Here is a 17,542-nt window from a genome sequence, read left to right as displayed (position 1 = left end):
GAATGCTTTATGAAATAGGCACACTTCCTAAAAGCTGAGGTCATTACTGTTTTTGTTGATTATTATTTGTTGATTATTTTCTTATTTTTCATGAGTGATGTATTTTTGTATTGTCTCCTTATGATCATTATTATAATGAAAAAAAGAAAAGAAAGTAAGAAAAAAGAGACAGAGAAAAGAACAGAAAAAATAGTCCTCCATTGTGGCGCAGCGAGCCCATGAGCTGTGCATTCCTTATTGCCCCCTCAGGTCAGTAGTGTACGGCTAACGCTGTGATGGCCATTGTCTCCCACGACAACATCCTCTCCTGAGTCCTCTCAAGGCCTGAGAACGCGTCCGTCTGAAAAAAAAAGCCAGTGTGGTGTCACTATAGACCTCCTGCCAGTGTAGTGTCCTTATAGACCTCCTGACAGAGCGCATTACTTTTTTGACACTTGTGTGTGTGTTAGTGAGTGAGTGAGAGAGTGTGTGTGTGTGTGTGTGTGTGTGTGTGTGTGTGTGTGTGTTTGTGTCTTCCAGAATAGAGAAAAATAAACATATCATCGAATGTGTTTCATTTCTGAATTTGTGCTTTTGACATCATCTCAATGCAAGCCTGTGAGAGATTAACCCAGATCTTTATCAGACTGAATTCTGTAGCTGTAGCTCATGTGCATGCACACACACAGTTGATTTAATGTCTAGTCATGGGGTTTAATGGCCTCTGTGATCATCCACAGAAACACTTCTCTCTTTCATCCCTGGAGGGCTATTTTTTCAAATCTACCCAATGCAGCCCACACATTGATGTCACAATCAAAAAGAATGCGGAATATGTTGCCAAGTATGTGTGGGCCCGTTTGCCTGCGGCAGTTTTACTGAATGAACACAGTGGACAACATTCAAATACTGAAGAAAGAAACAAGTTTTCACTCTTTTGATCTTTTGATGAGTTTTGGCAGAAGAATAGATCCACATTAAGGTGTAGTCGCTTACATTCATAAAGTGAGTGAAATGGAGGGAAGCATAAAATGACTAGCAGAAGAGGCTGAGGTGTGGTGGTACATGGTAGTGTGTGTGTGTGGGGGGGGGGGGGGGGGGGGGGGGTAGTGTTGTGTTGGGGGGGGGGGGGGGCATGTTATTCACAATTCACTGGTTGAGTGGAAGGCTGGCAGTCGACAGGCACAGACAGGAAGTTTCTAGTGTTGAGGGAGACTAGTGAATTACACTCTTGGATAGCCTGCTCTATAGTGTTCAGGGAGACTAGTGAATTACACTCCTGGATACTGGATAGCCTGCTCTATAGTGTTCAGGGAGACTAGTGAATTACACTCCTGGATACTGGATAGCCTGCTCTATAGTGTTCAGGGAGACTAGTGAATTACACTCCTGGATACTGGATAGCCTGCTCTATAGTGTTCAGGGAGACTAGTGAATTACACTCCTGGATACTGGATAGCCTGCTCTATAGTGTTCAGGGAGACTAGTGAATTACACTCCTGGATACTGGATAGCCTGCTCTATAGTGTTCAGGGAGACTAGTGAATTACACTCCTGGATACTGGATAGCCTGCTCTATAGTGTTCAGGGAGACTAGTGAATTACACTCCTGGATACTGGATAGCCTGTTCTGGAAGATCTGCTCCCCACTTCTTCATTTTTTAATTTCTCATTGGGGACGACAAATCTTTTCAAAGTTACTGTCACACAAGAATATTAAAACTGGTTTATTGGATTTCCTTGATGGCCAATTAAAGAGCAATCATGTACCAGGGCCATCCTTCAAGGGACTGTAAACTCACTTAATGTCAATAGTCACAAATATTTGTGCTTCATTTCTGCATTCTCAGGTAGCTGTAGTGGAAATGTGACCTAATTGTGGTTCAGGATATTTGAAAGTGTTTCCATTGTTAAAACCTTATTGATCCTGCCTTTCTTTTACAATATTGTTATATAGGAGATGTTAGTCCATAAAATGAGATTTTGTTGATCTCAGCAATAACCAGTTTATATTCTTTGTTTCAAGTTGGGATTGGATGTAGTCTTTTGATCTTAACGTCGACCATGTCCCAATGCTGGATGCGTCAGTGAATACAGGTAGGCTTTGTCATTCTACATTTCATCAAAGATTATTCTGCTCTAAAATCCTTGAGAACAGCAAAGAAAGGTCATTTTATGATCCACTACATGGAGTTTTTTTGCTCAAAATATTAAAGCATTCTCTGCAGCAGTGACAAAAAAGAGCATTAGTGCTAGCAGGAGCCCCAGACAAGAGCTCTTCAGTTCTGGGGCTCAGTGGAGCAAGTCCAGCTGGCTGAGTCTGTCCCTGGATGGTGCAGGCGTGAGCAGAGGTGAGCGTCCAGCTTGCGGCTGCTGGCCTCATTGTGTGTGGGCGCCGTGCAGCATTGCCATAACAAAGGAGCTAAGAGAGAGGCTGCCCCATTATAGCTCTGGGCCGATGCTAGCTGTGAATAACTATTCACAAAGCACTTCTACTTGTTGGCTTGTCCATGGCTTAGAGAGTGACTGAGTCTCTGCTCTGCTCCCTCATGTCAGTGTTTCTCCACTAACTCTGCTGGTAGAGCTGTTGATCAGTTCAGGATCGCTGGAAGTCAATCTGAGCAGAGATGGGGAATCAGGACTGGGATGTGGCTTTAGTCATCAGATTTGCCATCTTACTGCTCACCAGGCCATGCCTCTTTGCCATGGAAATACCACAGGATGGTGAGTTATGTTAACTATTGCTTGAACAGACAGTGAGAATGGACAATCCAGGCAACTATAGTTTTCTCCAAATGTCTTCTTATCAACCTAAGAATGACATAACCTCTTCTTCCAGTCAAGCAGCCTCCTACCATCATCAAGCAGTCAGTGAAGGATCACATTGTGGAGCCCAGAGATCCCATCGTCATTGAGTGTGAAGCAACAGGAAACCCTCAGCCTGTGTAAGACGTCCCTTTCCCCTGGTTGCTTCTCTCTTGTATGTATGTATGCATTCATTTTACTGTCATTGTAATTGAGGACGTTTTGGTCTAAAACTAGCAAGCTAACTAACAAGCCAGCAGACGTGCCCTGCAAAAGTCATACCAACAATAACAAGCCTATAGCTAACCAATAACGAGCCTACAGTTAACCAATAACAAGCCTAAAGCTAACCAATAACAAGCCTATAGCTAACCAATAACGAGCCTACAGTTAACCAATAACAAGCCTAAAGCTAACCAATAACAAGCCTAAAGCTAACCAATAACAAGCCTACAGCCAACCAATAACAGGAGTGTACCGTTCCCCGGGTCCTATGTTCCCCGCTTTGTAAGGGACCAGGGAACATAGGACCCGGGGAACATGACTAACCAATAACCAGCCTATATAGCTAACCAATAACAAGCCTGCAGCTAACCAATAACAAGTCTACAGCTAACCTATACCTGGTCTAACCTACTTCCAATGAATTACACTAGTCTATGCTAATGTGGGTTATTAAAGGGTAGCTAGGCTAATGGTGTCAGGCTGGGTTATTAAAGGGTAGGGTATGCATCCTCCTAACTAACTCTGGGGTGGATGGCGGTTCCCAAAAAGTTGCCTTGTGCCTTTCGATGTTCTCAATTGTTTTTGTTCCAAGGACCCTTTTTGGGGATTTGCTGAGGACCCCCACATAACCGTAACAATGAAGCGCTTTCTTTAAGGATTCTTTGTTTCTTGTAGTAGGATTCTTTGATGTGTTGTATTGCGTTTAGGGAAAACCATTCTTGCCATTCTAGATCAGCTGCCAGCCCCCTCCCTCGGCCATAAGGGGCCACAATCCTAGTGCTTTTAGCAGCTGACCCTGTGTTTACAATGAAATAGTCAATTAAAAAACTCAATACATTGCACTAGAAAAGCTTGAATTTGGGCAAAACGCTTGAAGATGATATCCAACATACAATAACATGCTTATCAAAACGCTTGAAGATGATATCCAACATACAATAACATGCTTATCTCAATATGTGGTAAAGAAAACACCTTAAGAACCACCAGTGTGAACATGACAAACAGGACTGTGGGATGCCCAGTGCATGTGGTGCCCGCTGCTCTGCCCGCATGTGGTGCCCCCAAACAAGAGTGCCCGCTAGATCACGTCTCTGGCATGTGGTGCCCCCAAACAAGAGTGCCCGCTAGATCACGTCTCTGGCATGTGGTGCCCCCAAACAAGAGTGCCCGCTAGATCACGTCTCTGACTGCTCCCCCTGGCAGGTTCACCTGGACGCGGAATGGGAAATACCTGAACGTCGCTAGAGACTCCCAAGTGTCCATGCGGAGGTGGTCAGGAACATTGGAGATCTTCTTCTATGGCCGACCCAACGACTACGAGGGAGAATATCAGTGCACCGCCACCAATGAGTTTGGATCGGCAATCTCCAACAAGATCAACTTAAGGGTCTCCAGTAAGCAACACTGCTTTTGCCTATCAACTTTTTCAATGTGGCCTGCTTTAGAAACGTTAGTTAATGAAGGCATTTTCAATGTGGCCAGCTTTAGAAACGTTAGTTAATGAAGGCATTTTCAATGTGGCCAGCTTTAGAAACTCTAGGCATGAAGGCATTTTCTATTTTTCTGATGATTTTTTTTTTTTTTTTGCGGCAGTGTTAATGTACCTGCGCAGACGTACATTCTAACCATGATATGAGTGATGTAACATATAACGAACAAAATCGAGATCATAACTACACACTTCCCTCTGCCTGCCCTGTAAATCACAGCTGATCTCTATTTCCATGGCAGAGGCTCGCTCGTGGCCAAAGGAACACCTGGAGCCCATGACGGTGTTTGTGGGCGAGTCGCTCGTGCTGCCGTGCAACCCTCCTCCAGGCCCCCCGGAGCCGGCCACGTACTGGGTCAACAGCTGTAAGAGCCCTCCCTGCTGCCACCACGTGGTCACACCAGAACACCACCACGTCACCTAGCCCTCCCTGCCACCACCACGTCACCTAGCCCTCCCTGCCACCACCTAGCCCTCCCTGCCACCACCTAGCCCTCCCTGCCACCACCCACCACCTAACCCTCCCTGCCACCACCTAGCCCTCCCTGCCACCGCATTATTTGTTGCTGTGGCACAGACCCAACACATCTTTATTTGTTGCTGTGGCACGTACCTAACACATCTTTATTTGTTGCTGTGGTACGTACCTAACACATCTTTATTTGTTGCTGTGGCACTTCTTTTGTGTCTCCCATCCCAGCAATGGTGCCGATCCGTCAGAGCCGCAGGGTTTCCAAGGCTGAGAATGGGGACCTCTACTTTGCATATATTTTACCTGAGGACGCGTCCACAGATTACTGCTGCACGGCACGGTTCCCCCACACATACACCATCCACCAGAAGAGCGCTGTCATTCTCCAGGTTCTAACAGGTACGCTCCGTCGTTCTCCAGGTTGTAAAAGGTGAGCTCTGGTTGTTATTCTCCAGGTTTTTATAGGTGAGCTCTGGATGTGCCTGAGAGAACGTAGGCCTACATCACTCTTGCTGGAGAGGAAGTGTTTGGAGTACAGACCCTTAATCACTCTTGCTGGACAGGAGGTATTTGGGGTACAGAATGGACGCTATAGTATTGAGGTGTCATACATTAGCAAATGGTAACAGTGTAATTAAACAGAGGGAAATTGAGAGTGTCTTTTGTAGACTACTCATACCCTACATTTAAAGTGATTTGATGAATCATGTGTAATTCAAAGCTTTGCTTACCATTAAAACCTTTTTCTTTTTTCTAAGTCTTCTTGACTGAAATGTGTCTACCAAATAGTTTAATCGCTGATTTAGTTGGCAGGTATTATACTTGGTCAGTGTTGACACTGGAGTATATCTCATTTTGGTTACTTTTGCTCACTACCCTTGTAATCCTAAAGTGGACTAACATATTTCCATCTGAATATGTCATTATCAATACTAGTTATTACCAAACTAATTATTAAACAAAGTTGGCATCCCTCTGTTTGGTTTAACTAATTTATGTTATTGTTTTGATTGGCAACTTGTTGTTTTGTTTCAGAATATAAACACCTAAAAAGACCCACTAAGGTTCCTCTTAAACCATACTGACAGAGTGCTGAGTCTCAACCACTGTTTCCTCACCACCACCATTAACAACCTCACACTGTTTCCTCACCACCACCATTAACAACCTCACACTGTTTCCTCACCACCACCTTGTGTCTTTCTCTTTGTTTAACAACATCACACTGTTTCCTCTGTTTCTTTCTCTTCTTTTAACAACAACACAGGATTTCCTCACCAACATTGTTTCTTTCTCTTGTTTTAACAATATCTCACTTTCATGTGACACATCTGATCTTATCCTTACATTCCCTAACTTGTTGTTCACTAAGGCTAGTTCTTATCCTTACTTTCCTTAACCCACCGGTCACTAAGGCTAGTTCTTTCCCTGACCTGTTGTTCACTACGGCTAGTTCTTTGTAAGTTCTGCTCTGAGGCGCTTGATAAATTGATTGGAGACAGTGTCCAAGAGTGGGATGCTGTTTTTGGGCTGTAATCACCTGTACCCTGATTTCTCTGTAGTGCGCAGGCCAGCTGAAAGAGCTCCTGCATTTATGTATCCCCCGAAGAAGGCAACGTCTAGAACCGCACTAGTGGGGGACGAGCTGGTACTAGAGTGCTTTGCGACAGGAGTGTAAGTCACCAATTCAAATTAAATAACATTTCCATCACCTGTCCAAAAGTGGGAGAAAACCTTTTTCCTACTTATAAACAACAGGACAAATGAATAAAAAAAAACAATACAGCTATTCAGTAAAATTATTTTTGTCTGCATATTTTCTCAACATGTGAGGGGTGTTTAACGAACCCAAACCTTTTAGTCCTCCACCGGTCATTAAGTGGACCAAAGACTGGGACCAGGTGCCCCTGGAGGGCAAGAGGCTGGAGAGCTTCAACAAGAGACTTCGCATCCTGTCAGTGTCCATGGACGATGGGGGAGAGTACACCTGCACAGCCTCCAACAAGATGGGATACGTGGAGCGCACCATCTCCGTCAGTGTCAAAGGTCAGACTCAGGAGGAGCCTTCAGAAGTTGACCATCAATGAAAGCTGGCTCAAGCTGGTTGCCAGGACGTAGTCGAGTAACTTCTCACATTTGATCTGTAAAACTCCGCAGCGGCTCCTTACTGGGTGGAGAAGCCGAAGAACCTTATTCTGTCCCGAGACGTCAGTGGCAAGATGGTGTGCCAGGCAGACGGAGTGCCAAGGCCCACTATTCAGTGGCTGGTCAACGGAGTGCCAATCGAAGGTAAACTACTATGAAACGAGGTGGTTTTTAGGCATCAAGCCAACATTCATTGAGTGAGGCATTGCTTGCAGCCATACTACAACCATAGACTGTATATATATATATATATACGTATTCATATATATAGAACAGTCTATGACTAAAACAGCCAAACCTTTCATTCTGTTCATATACTGTAAGTGTAGGCATGATGGTTTGCATTTGGTCAGAATCGGTATTAAGATCTCGTGCTAGCCATGTAAGAATATACTGTATAGTATACTGTACACTCCGTTAGATGTTACACGCATGTATCTCTAGTTGTTGTGGGGTTGTGAAGATGAGCCTCACAGCAGTTGGTCTATTGTAGACCCCACACTATACACTTCAACATTACAGCTTTTCAGCTTCACAGCTTAAATTAATACATGTAACGTGTCACTTATTTGTCTGTGGGGTTTATGACTAACTGACCTCTGCGTTCTGCTTTAGAGGTCGATAGGATCCCAAGCAGACAAGTGTCTGGAGAAACTCTGAACTTCCGCAGTGTGACCGAAGAGACCACAGCTGTGTATCAGTGCAACATGTCCAACCCGTACGGCTATCTGCTGGCCAACGCCTTCGTCAGTGTCATGGGTAAGACTAGCCTGCGTCGTCAACCCAGACTAACTCTGCAGACTCTGTTTTCCTCGCCCCTGTTACCCATGGGCCTTCTCTTCTTTTCTTTTCTCTGATTGTCTAACATTCTGTAAAGTGCCATGAGACATGTGTAATGGTTTGGCGCTCTATATCCTTTTATGGGCAAAGATGGCAGCTCAAGCAGTCACAACTGCTTATGTGGCATAGGGTGGCATGGGGTGGCATGGGGTGGGCATGGGGTGGCATGGGGTGGGCCTAATATGACAACTGCTTATGTGGCATAGGGTGGCATGGGGTGGCATGCATGGGGTGGCATGGGGTGGGCATGGGGTGGCATGGGGTGGGCATGGGGTGGGCCTAATATGACAACTGCTTATGTGGCGTGGTATGATGACTGAAAGAGGAGTACAGTTAGCCGCCGCGCTGTTCAACACAACCATTGGCTAATGGCTTCAGTGTTAGATGACATGCATTTGCTTTTTCTTTGGAATTGAGTAAACAAAAAACCTTCATTTACAAGAAAGATGTTTTTGATGTACTTCTGAAAAAGTGTGGTAAGAGTTTAATGTGCCAGTTTAAGTTTAATTTCACTGCTGGTTATACCCCCCTGGAAACCGATAGTGAATGACAGGTCCCCAGACCCATTCTCAAATCTCTGGTGTTAGCCAAGCTAGGACAGGACAGAGGAATACGTGCACACACACACACACACACACACACACACACACAGAGACACAGTGTTAGCCAGGCTAGGACAAGACAGAGGAAGACACGCACACACACACACACACACACACACACAGAGACACACACACACACAGACACAGTGTTAGCCAGGCTAGGAGAAGACAGAGGAAGACACACACACACACACAAACTCACACACACACACACACTCACACGCACACACACACTCACACGCACACACACACACACACACACACACAGACAGTGTTAGCCAGGCTAGGAGAAGACAGAGGAAGACACACACACACACACACAGACAGTGTTAGCCAGGCTAGGGCAACACAAAGGGAGACTGGTGTGGCACAGTGGCAAACATCAGTGGTTCATCGCCATGGTGACCTGGTAGTGAGTGTCAACAGTGCGGCGAGCCCAGCCAGCCATTTGCATGAACAGTCAGTGTGGTCAGTGTGGTCCGCAGGTGCCAAGCAGGCTGCTCTGAATACAAACACAAGTTTTGCATAAAGGCACTCATCTAGCATAGCAGCAGAGAAGGAGAGATTAATTCATGCCTGAAACACACACGCATGCACACACCCATATACACACACACACACACACACACACACACACACACATACACACGTATACACAGACGTGCGCACTCACACAAATTTATATTTAAATAAGTAAAACGTTGAAATATAAGATCCAAGCACATGCTCATGTCTCTGTTTCCTCTCCAGACCAGCGGGCTCGTATCCTGGGTCCACGAGATCAGCTGGTGAAGGTCATCGAGGGCAGGAAGACACTTCTGGACTGCCCTTACTTTGGGGCACCAGCACCTGAGCTGCGCTGGTAAACATGCCTTTGGCTTTGCCACACCCCTCGTCCACTCGACCACACCTCTCATCCACTCTACCACACCCCTCGTCCACTCGACCACACCTCTCATCCACTCTACCACACCCCTCACCCACTCGACCACACCTCTCATCCACTCGACCACACCCCTTGTCCACTCGACCACACCTCTCATCCACGCTACCACACCCCTCATCCACTCGACCACACCCCTTGCCCACTCGACCACACCCCTTGTCCACCATGCCACGCCCCTCGTCCACACCTCTCATCCACTCGACCACACCCCTTGTCCACTCGACCACACCTCTCATCCACGCTACCACACCCCTCATCCACTCGACCACACCCCTTGTTCACTCTTATTCAGTTTCAACACTCTTTGGTTTGAAGTTCTTGGAGTGGGCCCTCCACATGTTCTCTCTCTCTCTCTCTCTCTTCACCTGTTACTGTGTTTTTACCAAAAGGTCAAAGGGCACGGTTGGCACGTTGGAAGGTGGGCGCTACAAGGTGTACAGAAACGGAACCCTGGAGATCCGTAAGACGAGAATGGATGACCAGGGCATGTACATGTGCACCGTCAGCAACGCCATAGGCAGAGATGAGAATCAGATTCAACTGGAGGTCAAAGGTCGGTCAGCTCAACGCTTCACCAGAGAATGTCTAATAATATATTATAATTAACAAGTTTCTGAACTGGTTGCAGTTCCTTCTGTGTTCCACATGGGGGCGCTCACAGGCGAGTGCAGAATGCATGGAGGTCTATGGAGCTGAACCCCTCAAATCCACTTTTCTTGGGATATAAATTTTTTTCAAGTAATTTGAATATTGTATTCGAAAGGGGAGGCAAAGAAAATACACTTGCTAGCGTGTTATGGGCAACAACGACCAAACCTGTAAGAAAACGAAAGGACATGACTCCCGGATTATTTCACTTTTGATTGATAATCCATATCCATTTTGCGAAAAATAAAATAAAATCTGAGGGTTTCAGTCGTTAAATAGGTGAAAACAATGAATTTAGCCATGTAACTCCATAGGACTAACCTGACTCTCGCCAAATGAATATCGTTCCGCCTAGCTCCACTCATCCATCTGGGATCGATCCATTGGAGTGGTGTTTCAGAAGGCTGGGCCTAATCAAAAAATGCTTGCATATGATTGAATAAGCCACTTGTCCGTCATCTATTGATGTGCTACTTCAACCACTCACATCGAAGCAACCCGTGACGCTGAGAACAGTCTCACAGTCGCTTCTCCGCTACGTCACATCTATGAAACTAAGCGGAACGAAATTCATCTGGCTAGGGTCAGGTTACCATAGGACCCCATGTATTTTGGACTCGCCCACGATCGCCATCTAGGTGAACTCTGCAGCCAAATTCGGTATGTATGGGATTTATAGAGAGTAGGGAGGCTCTCCATAGATGGGCTCTGGCTTCACCATAGGTTTTAAGGTCAAAGGTCAGTCAGCTCAATGCTTCACCATAGGTTTTAAGGTCAAAGGTCAGTCAGCTCAATGCTTCACCACAGGTTTTAAGGTCAAAGGTCAGTCAGCTCAATGCTTCACCACAGGTTTTAAGGCCAAAGGTGAGGCAGCTTTGTAGAAATCTGCTTTCACTTGGACATTAAAGAGGGTTTTTTGGTAAATTATAGTAAAAAAGGCCAAATTAATCAAATTAATCCAAAAGGCCAAATTAATCAATATTCTATTAATAAAAGCAGTAAAAGTGGAAATATCCAAGGCCAGGGGGTGAATACTTTTTATAGGCACTGTATATGTCACCTGACAGATAGGAAGGTCAGGATGTTTAGAAAGATGTACAGTACAGTGGTGCAGTCAGGTACTCAGTAATGGATTGAAGTGTGCTTACTTATTTATTTATTTTTCTATTTATTGTTCTTAACATTGCATACATTTTATACAGCCTATGCTAATGCACTTTTTAACTTTTTTAACCCCTTCATGGATGGGTTGGCTGTAAACCGAATTGGCCCTCAAGGACTAATGAAGTTATCTGAACTGAACTGAACTGAACTGAACTACTGGTGGAGGGCCAGAGTGAATAGTGACCGAGATTAATTAATTTCAGAGCCCACCCAAGTCATCCGCAAGCCACACAACGTGGTCATCCTGCGTGGAGAAGACGCCAAGTTTGAGTGTGCAGTCCGGCATGACGAGACCATGCTGCCCTCCGTCAACTGGGAGAAGGACAACAAGACCCTCTTCATCGGACGGAGGTGGGTGCTGGAGTTAGTATATAGTGCCAGAGGTGTAAAGGTCCTGCCTCATATGTACTCCAACCATTCCCTAAACCAGCTGATTCTAATTGGCTCCTCAGCCAGGATGAGCAGCTAATTAGTGACACCCACTCAGCAGGTAGATGAGCAGCTAATTAGTGAAAACACCCACTCAGCAGGTAGATGAGCAGCTAGTTAGTGAAGACACCCACTCAGCAGGTAGATGAGCAGCTAATTAGTGACACCCACTCAGCCAGGATGAGCAGTTAATTAGTGACACCCACTCAGCAGGTAGATGAGCAGCTAATTAGTGAAAATACCCACTCAGCAGGATGAGCAGCTAATTAGTGACACCCATGCTGAGTGCACAGATAGAACCAATACATGGTAGGACTTTTACTTTGTGGAGCCGGATTTTGTCACCTTTGGTTGATGCTCAGGTCTCTGCTGCAGTACATATGATGCTCAGGTCTCTGCTGCAGTATGTTTTGATGCTCAGGTGTCTGCTACAGTACGTTCTGATGCTCAGGTCTCTGCTGTAGTACATAATAATAATAATAATAATAAGCTTTATTTGTATAGCACCTTTCATACACAGAATGCAGCTCAAAGTGCTTTACATTTGAAGCATGTAACACAATAATAGTCAGTCAGTCATTATCAATCACTTTTCTTCATTGCTAGGGGCCGTTTATGATCCACTCAGCAACATATCAAAAATATAGAAAATGACATGTCATAAGACTGGCAGCCTTAACCCTCTTACCCCCCACAAGCACGCCATATGGCAACTGTGGCAAGGAAAAACTACCATATTCCAGGAAGAAACCTTGAGCAGAACCTGACTTAATAGGGGGAGCCCATCTGCTTCTGGCTGGCTGCGCCCTCCAATAGCAGCAGATGTAGAATAATCTGAAAAAGTAGTCTACAGGATAAGATGAGTTAACTAAAAGCTTTCCTGTACAGTTATGTTTTCAGATCTTTTTTAAAAATATTTACTGAACTCGCCTGCTTGATGTACAGAGGCAGGGTGTTCCATAGTTTGGGGGCATAATGGATAAAAGTAGCTTCTCCACTTTGTTTGTGGAGCACTTTGGGTACGATTAAACGATTAGAATTGGATGATCTAAGTTTCCTTTGTGGTTGATAAGATATTAAAAGCTCAGAGATATATGAAGGTGCTATGCCATTCAGAGCTTTGTAAGTAATTAACATAACCTTAAAATCAATTCTATAGGAAATAGGGAGCCAGTGCAGTTCAGCCAACACAGGGGTGATGTGTTCTCTCTTCTTAGTCTTAGTTAAAAGTCTAGCCGCAGAGTTCTGTATGAGTGCCAATTTCTTTAGATGTTTTTTGGGAAGACCAGTGAAAAGTGCATTGCAGTAGTCTAACCTGCTAGTGATAAAGGCATGAATTAGTTTTTCTGCATCTTGTTGAGTTAAAAAGGGCCGCACTTTGGCAATGTTTCTCAAGTGGAAATAGGCTGTCTGAGTAACTTTACTGATATGGGGCTTAAAACTTAACTCTGCATCTAAGATGACACCGAGGCTTGTTACTTTTGGTTTGACCTGGTGCGCCAAGTTCCCCAGATTACTAAGAACAATATCTCGCTTTAGTTTTGGTCCAACCAAAAGTATCTCTGTTTTGTCATCATTTAGTTTCAAAAAATGTTTGCTCATCCACTGATTAATGGAGGTTAGGCATGCAGTGAGGGAGCAAAGGCCATCTGGGTTAGTTGGCTCCACAGAAATATACAATTGGGTATCATCTGCGTAGCTGTGGAAGTTTACATTATGCTGACTTATGACGTTTCCCAATGGAAGCATATATAGGGAAAATAGCAGGGGACCAAGGCAGCTCCCCTGGGCCACACCAAAAGGCAAGTCATGTTTTTCAGATACATGATCTCCTAGACCGATATAAAAATCTCTGCCAGTAATGTAGGTTTGAAACCAGTTTAGAGCATTATCAGAGAGACCCACCCACTTCGCAAGGCGGTGAATTAGGATGCTATGATCAATGGTGTCAAATGCCGCACTCAAATCCAGAAGAATAAGGATTGAGACTTTGTTTGAGTCAGTAGCCAGTCTGAGATCATTGACTATTTTTACTAGAGCCGTTTCTGTGCTGTGATTTGATCTAAAACCTGATTGGAATTTTTCAAGGATACTGTTTTCGTTGAGGAAGGTATTTAACTGATTACAAACAACTTTTTCAAGTAATTTGCTCAGGAACGGTAGATTTGATATAGGCCTGTAATTGCTCAGATTGGTATGGTCAAGATTTGACTTTTTAAGTAAAGGTTTCACAACAGCGGTTTTAAAAGCAGTTGGAAATATACCTGTTTCTAATGAGGTATTTATTACCTTGAGAATAAAGGGAGCTAAGCTATCATATACTTTTTTGAGGAATCTAGTAGGGATTGGATTTAAACACATGTTGAGGAGCCGGTTTGAGTTATAATTTTACCAAGCTCAGATTGAGTAATAGTGCTAAAGGACCTTAATTTTGGGGGGCTGTTTTTGGGTGTACTATCAAACATATTACTTGTGTTACCAGTAGCCTCCCTTATAGAAATTACTTTTTTGTTTTTTTGTTTTTGAAGAAGTCTGCAAATTCTTCGCATCTTAGAGAGGATGCCTGACTGAGTGTATCAAAAGGTGTTTGATGCAATAGCCTATCAATGGTAGAGAACAATAACCTAGTTTCCACTGTTTTCAGCAATTACCTTAGAGAAGTGGTTCCTTCTCTCATTCCGAATAGCTCTATTATAATTTGCTATTTTTTCTTTTAGAATGGCACGGTGAACCTGTAACTTAGTTTTTCTCCATGTTCTCTCAGCTTTTCTACATGATCTTTTTAGATCATGGATATTTTCGTTCATCCAAGGTGTCAGTTTGCTACAGTGCCTTTTTTTAGTCTTTAAGGGTGCCACTCTGTCAAGCAGAGCGCCTAATTCACGATTGAGAGCCTCTACCATTTGATCAATGGGATGATGTAAAATATCTAAATTTATGGAGTCTATAAGAGCTATGAACTGCTGTTCTGCTCTAATGTCCAAGAGTCGCGATTTGATTGCAATTTCGGGATGAATTTTTGGAGTATGTAGTACTACATTAAAAGATACACAATAATGATCAGACATATTTATATAATTTACTGATAAGTCTGTGACTTCTATCCCTCTAGAAATGACTAGATCGAGGGTGTTGCCAAGGTTGTGGGTGGGTCCTGTAACATGCTGCTTTAGCTCTAAACTGTCCAACACATTAAGGAACTTACTGGCTTTAGCATCAGTTGTCTTATTGACATGAATATTAAAGTCGCCATTTACAATTATCCGATCATAGCTAGTGATGATGAGCGACATAAGTTCAGAAAACTGGTCGAGAAAGCCAGTCCATAGTTTAGGAGGGCGGTATAAGGTTAATAGAAGTACAGCTGGGTCAGCCTTCAGAGTGAGGGCAATATACTCAAAGGAAGCAAATTCGCCAAAGTTGACTCTAGTGCAACTATATTTGTTTGAGAGAATGGAGGCAATTCCAACTCCTCGTTTGCCTTGTCTAATTGAGTGGAAGAAATTATAATTTTATAATTCATATGATGCTCAGGTGTCTGCTGCAGTACATATGATGCTCAGGTGTCTGCTGCAGTACGTTCTGATTCTTTGCTCTTTGCATTCTGCTGTTCTGTAGAATGCTGAAGGAGGAGGATGCCCTGACCATCGTCAGCGTTACCAAGGGAGATGAGGGAGTGTACAGCTGCGTGGTCAAAACTGAGCTGGATGAGGTCATAGTCTCTGCTCGACTCAAAGTAATGGGTAAGTACATACTTCACACACACACACACACACACACACACACACATTTACGTTCATGTAAGGACATAATGACCTGAGATTCATCTTACCAGACCGTCCAGAGCCACCGACAAACCTGGTGTTATCAGACCCCTCAGAGCGCAGTGTGCGACTCACCTGGACACCTGGAGACAGCAACCACAGCCCCATTAAAGGTAACCACGGTAACCACAGACCCATCAAAGGTAACCACAGACCCATCAAAGGTAACCACAGACCCATCAAAGGTACCTACAGACCCATCAAAGGTACCTAGACCCATCAAAGGTAACCACAGACCCATCAAAGGTACCTATAGACCCATCAAAGGTACCTATAGACCCATCAAAGGTAACCACGGTAACCACAGACCCATCAAAGGTAAATGCCAACAAAATGTCAGCAAGGTCCCACAGAGCACAATAATTCAATAAAAACCCAATAATTCTTAAAAATACAAATTCCAATTCCCATTGCACACGTATGCAAAGCCAAACAGACAAGCAGAAGTGTAGACAAACGTTTTGACCAAACAGGACTGAATGTACACAGTGCATCCCAGAGCCAGGGTCAAGTTGCTATGCTGCTCTGTGCTCTAGACTCAGACTGACATGTGCATGATATTGATTTTATTCTACTTTCGAAGTCCCAAAAATATACTTAGTTTCAAACTATACTGTACATATTTGAAAAGTGAACAGTTTCTGGGGGTGTTATTTTTGATGTTTCTAGGACAAAAACATGCAGAGCTTTAAATGTGTCTTGACAAGATGTTTGTAATATTCCACAATCCCATGGTGACGCCCCACTGCTTCCTGCCGTAGAGTACTTGGTGCAGGCCAAAGAAGAATGGTGGTTCCACTCATCATGGAGGAACCTGACCACCTACCCGGGGAACCTCAACTCTGTGGTGCTGCAGCTCTCCCCATACCTGAGCTACCGGTTCCGCATCATCGCTGTGAACGCGCTCGGCCTGAGTGACCCCAGCCGCGCTACGGAGTACTACCAAACCGGTGGAGCCGGTACGCTGGACCGTCTCAAACTACATCTTACATCTACATTCACTCATCTAGCACACGCAACTCACATGCACACGCAACTCACATGCACACGCAACTCACAGAAATGAGGAATGACTCCATATATGCATCACAAAATCAGCCTTTATGCTGACGACATTCTTCTCTTTCTTCAAGACCCCACAACATCAGTTGAAGAAACCATCAAACTCATTGACACATTCTCTAAAATTTCTGAATACTCAATCAATTGGAATAAATCTGCAGTTCTCCCATTACATCCCAACAGCTGGGATGTGACAGCCAACTCTTCACCTATCCCACTCTGCACTAACTATATCACTTACTTAGGGATAAAAGTCTCCCCCAGGCTGTCAGACTTATTTAGCCTAAATTATTCCCCTCTACTCACTTCAATAGATGATGACCTTCAACGCTGGAAGAACCTCCCATTATCCATCATGGGCAGAATCTCAGTAATCAAAATGACAATACTGCCCAAAATAAAATCTATTCTCTATGATTCCAACCCAGCCCACCCCACTCTGGTTTAAGTCTCTCGATTCACTAATCACTAAATTCTACTGGAAAGATAAGACCCCAAGGATCAAACTCGCCACTCTCCAAAAACCAAAAGCAATGGGAGGACTAGAGGCCCCACACTTCCAGCACTATGCCCTGGCCAACCAGCTCCACTTCATCCACAAATGGCTACACCCCACCCCCTCAGACAACACCTGGTTAGACCTAGAACAAACAATCTGTAAAGAAATTAAAATCTCAGATCTCCCTTTCTGCAGTCAGTCGGTCAAAAAACATCCATCCTTCAAAGCCCCAACAATTTCAGCTACTCTGACAGCCTGGTGGAGATTCTACCACATCACTGATTCACCTATAGCACCATCAATTCGCACCCCGATTTGGAATAACCCAGATTTCACCGTCAATAAAAAAACACTTAACTTTCACACATGGATGGGAAAGGGCATCACTCACCTTCAACACATTCTTCAAG

The 17,542-nt window shown here is 44.3% G+C and overlaps 1 protein-coding gene across 4 annotated transcripts in view; it reads left to right on the top strand.

Moving 5' to 3' along the window:
- The window catches only part of nfascb (neurofascin homolog (chicken) b), a 38,132-nt gene that overhangs the window by 5,701 nt on the left and 14,889 nt on the right, over window positions 1-17,542 (top strand). For 3 of the 4 annotated variants that reach the window (XM_042099451.1, XM_042099453.1, XM_042099450.1), the window contains exons 2-17: window positions 2,006-2,076; window positions 2,562-2,703; window positions 2,819-2,924; window positions 4,216-4,406; window positions 4,744-4,866; window positions 5,202-5,372; window positions 6,536-6,647; window positions 6,835-7,019; window positions 7,131-7,262; window positions 7,734-7,877; window positions 9,311-9,422; window positions 9,896-10,059; window positions 11,522-11,669; window positions 15,366-15,490; window positions 15,583-15,684; window positions 16,333-16,530. In XM_042099451.1, the coding sequence (XP_041955385.1) occupies window positions 2,607-2,703; window positions 2,819-2,924; window positions 4,216-4,406; window positions 4,744-4,866; window positions 5,202-5,372; window positions 6,536-6,647; window positions 6,835-7,019; window positions 7,131-7,262; window positions 7,734-7,877; window positions 9,311-9,422; window positions 9,896-10,059; window positions 11,522-11,669; window positions 15,366-15,490; window positions 15,583-15,684; window positions 16,333-16,530 (2,110 nt within the window). In that variant the 5' untranslated portion in view covers window positions 2,006-2,076; window positions 2,562-2,606. The remainder of the gene's footprint in view (window positions 1-2,005; window positions 2,077-2,561; window positions 2,704-2,818; window positions 2,925-4,215; window positions 4,407-4,743; window positions 4,867-5,201; window positions 5,373-6,535; window positions 6,648-6,834; window positions 7,020-7,130; window positions 7,263-7,733; window positions 7,878-9,310; window positions 9,423-9,895; window positions 10,060-11,521; window positions 11,670-15,365; window positions 15,491-15,582; window positions 15,685-16,332; window positions 16,531-17,542) is intronic. The other variant, XM_042099452.1, reaches the window with a different exon arrangement.

This window comes from Alosa sapidissima, chromosome 7 (genome assembly GCF_018492685.1).
Source record: "Alosa sapidissima isolate fAloSap1 chromosome 7, fAloSap1.pri, whole genome shotgun sequence".
Lineage (NCBI taxonomy): Eukaryota > Metazoa > Chordata > Actinopteri > Clupeiformes > Clupeidae > Alosa > Alosa sapidissima.
This window is presented reverse-complemented; position numbering and strand designations above follow the sequence as displayed.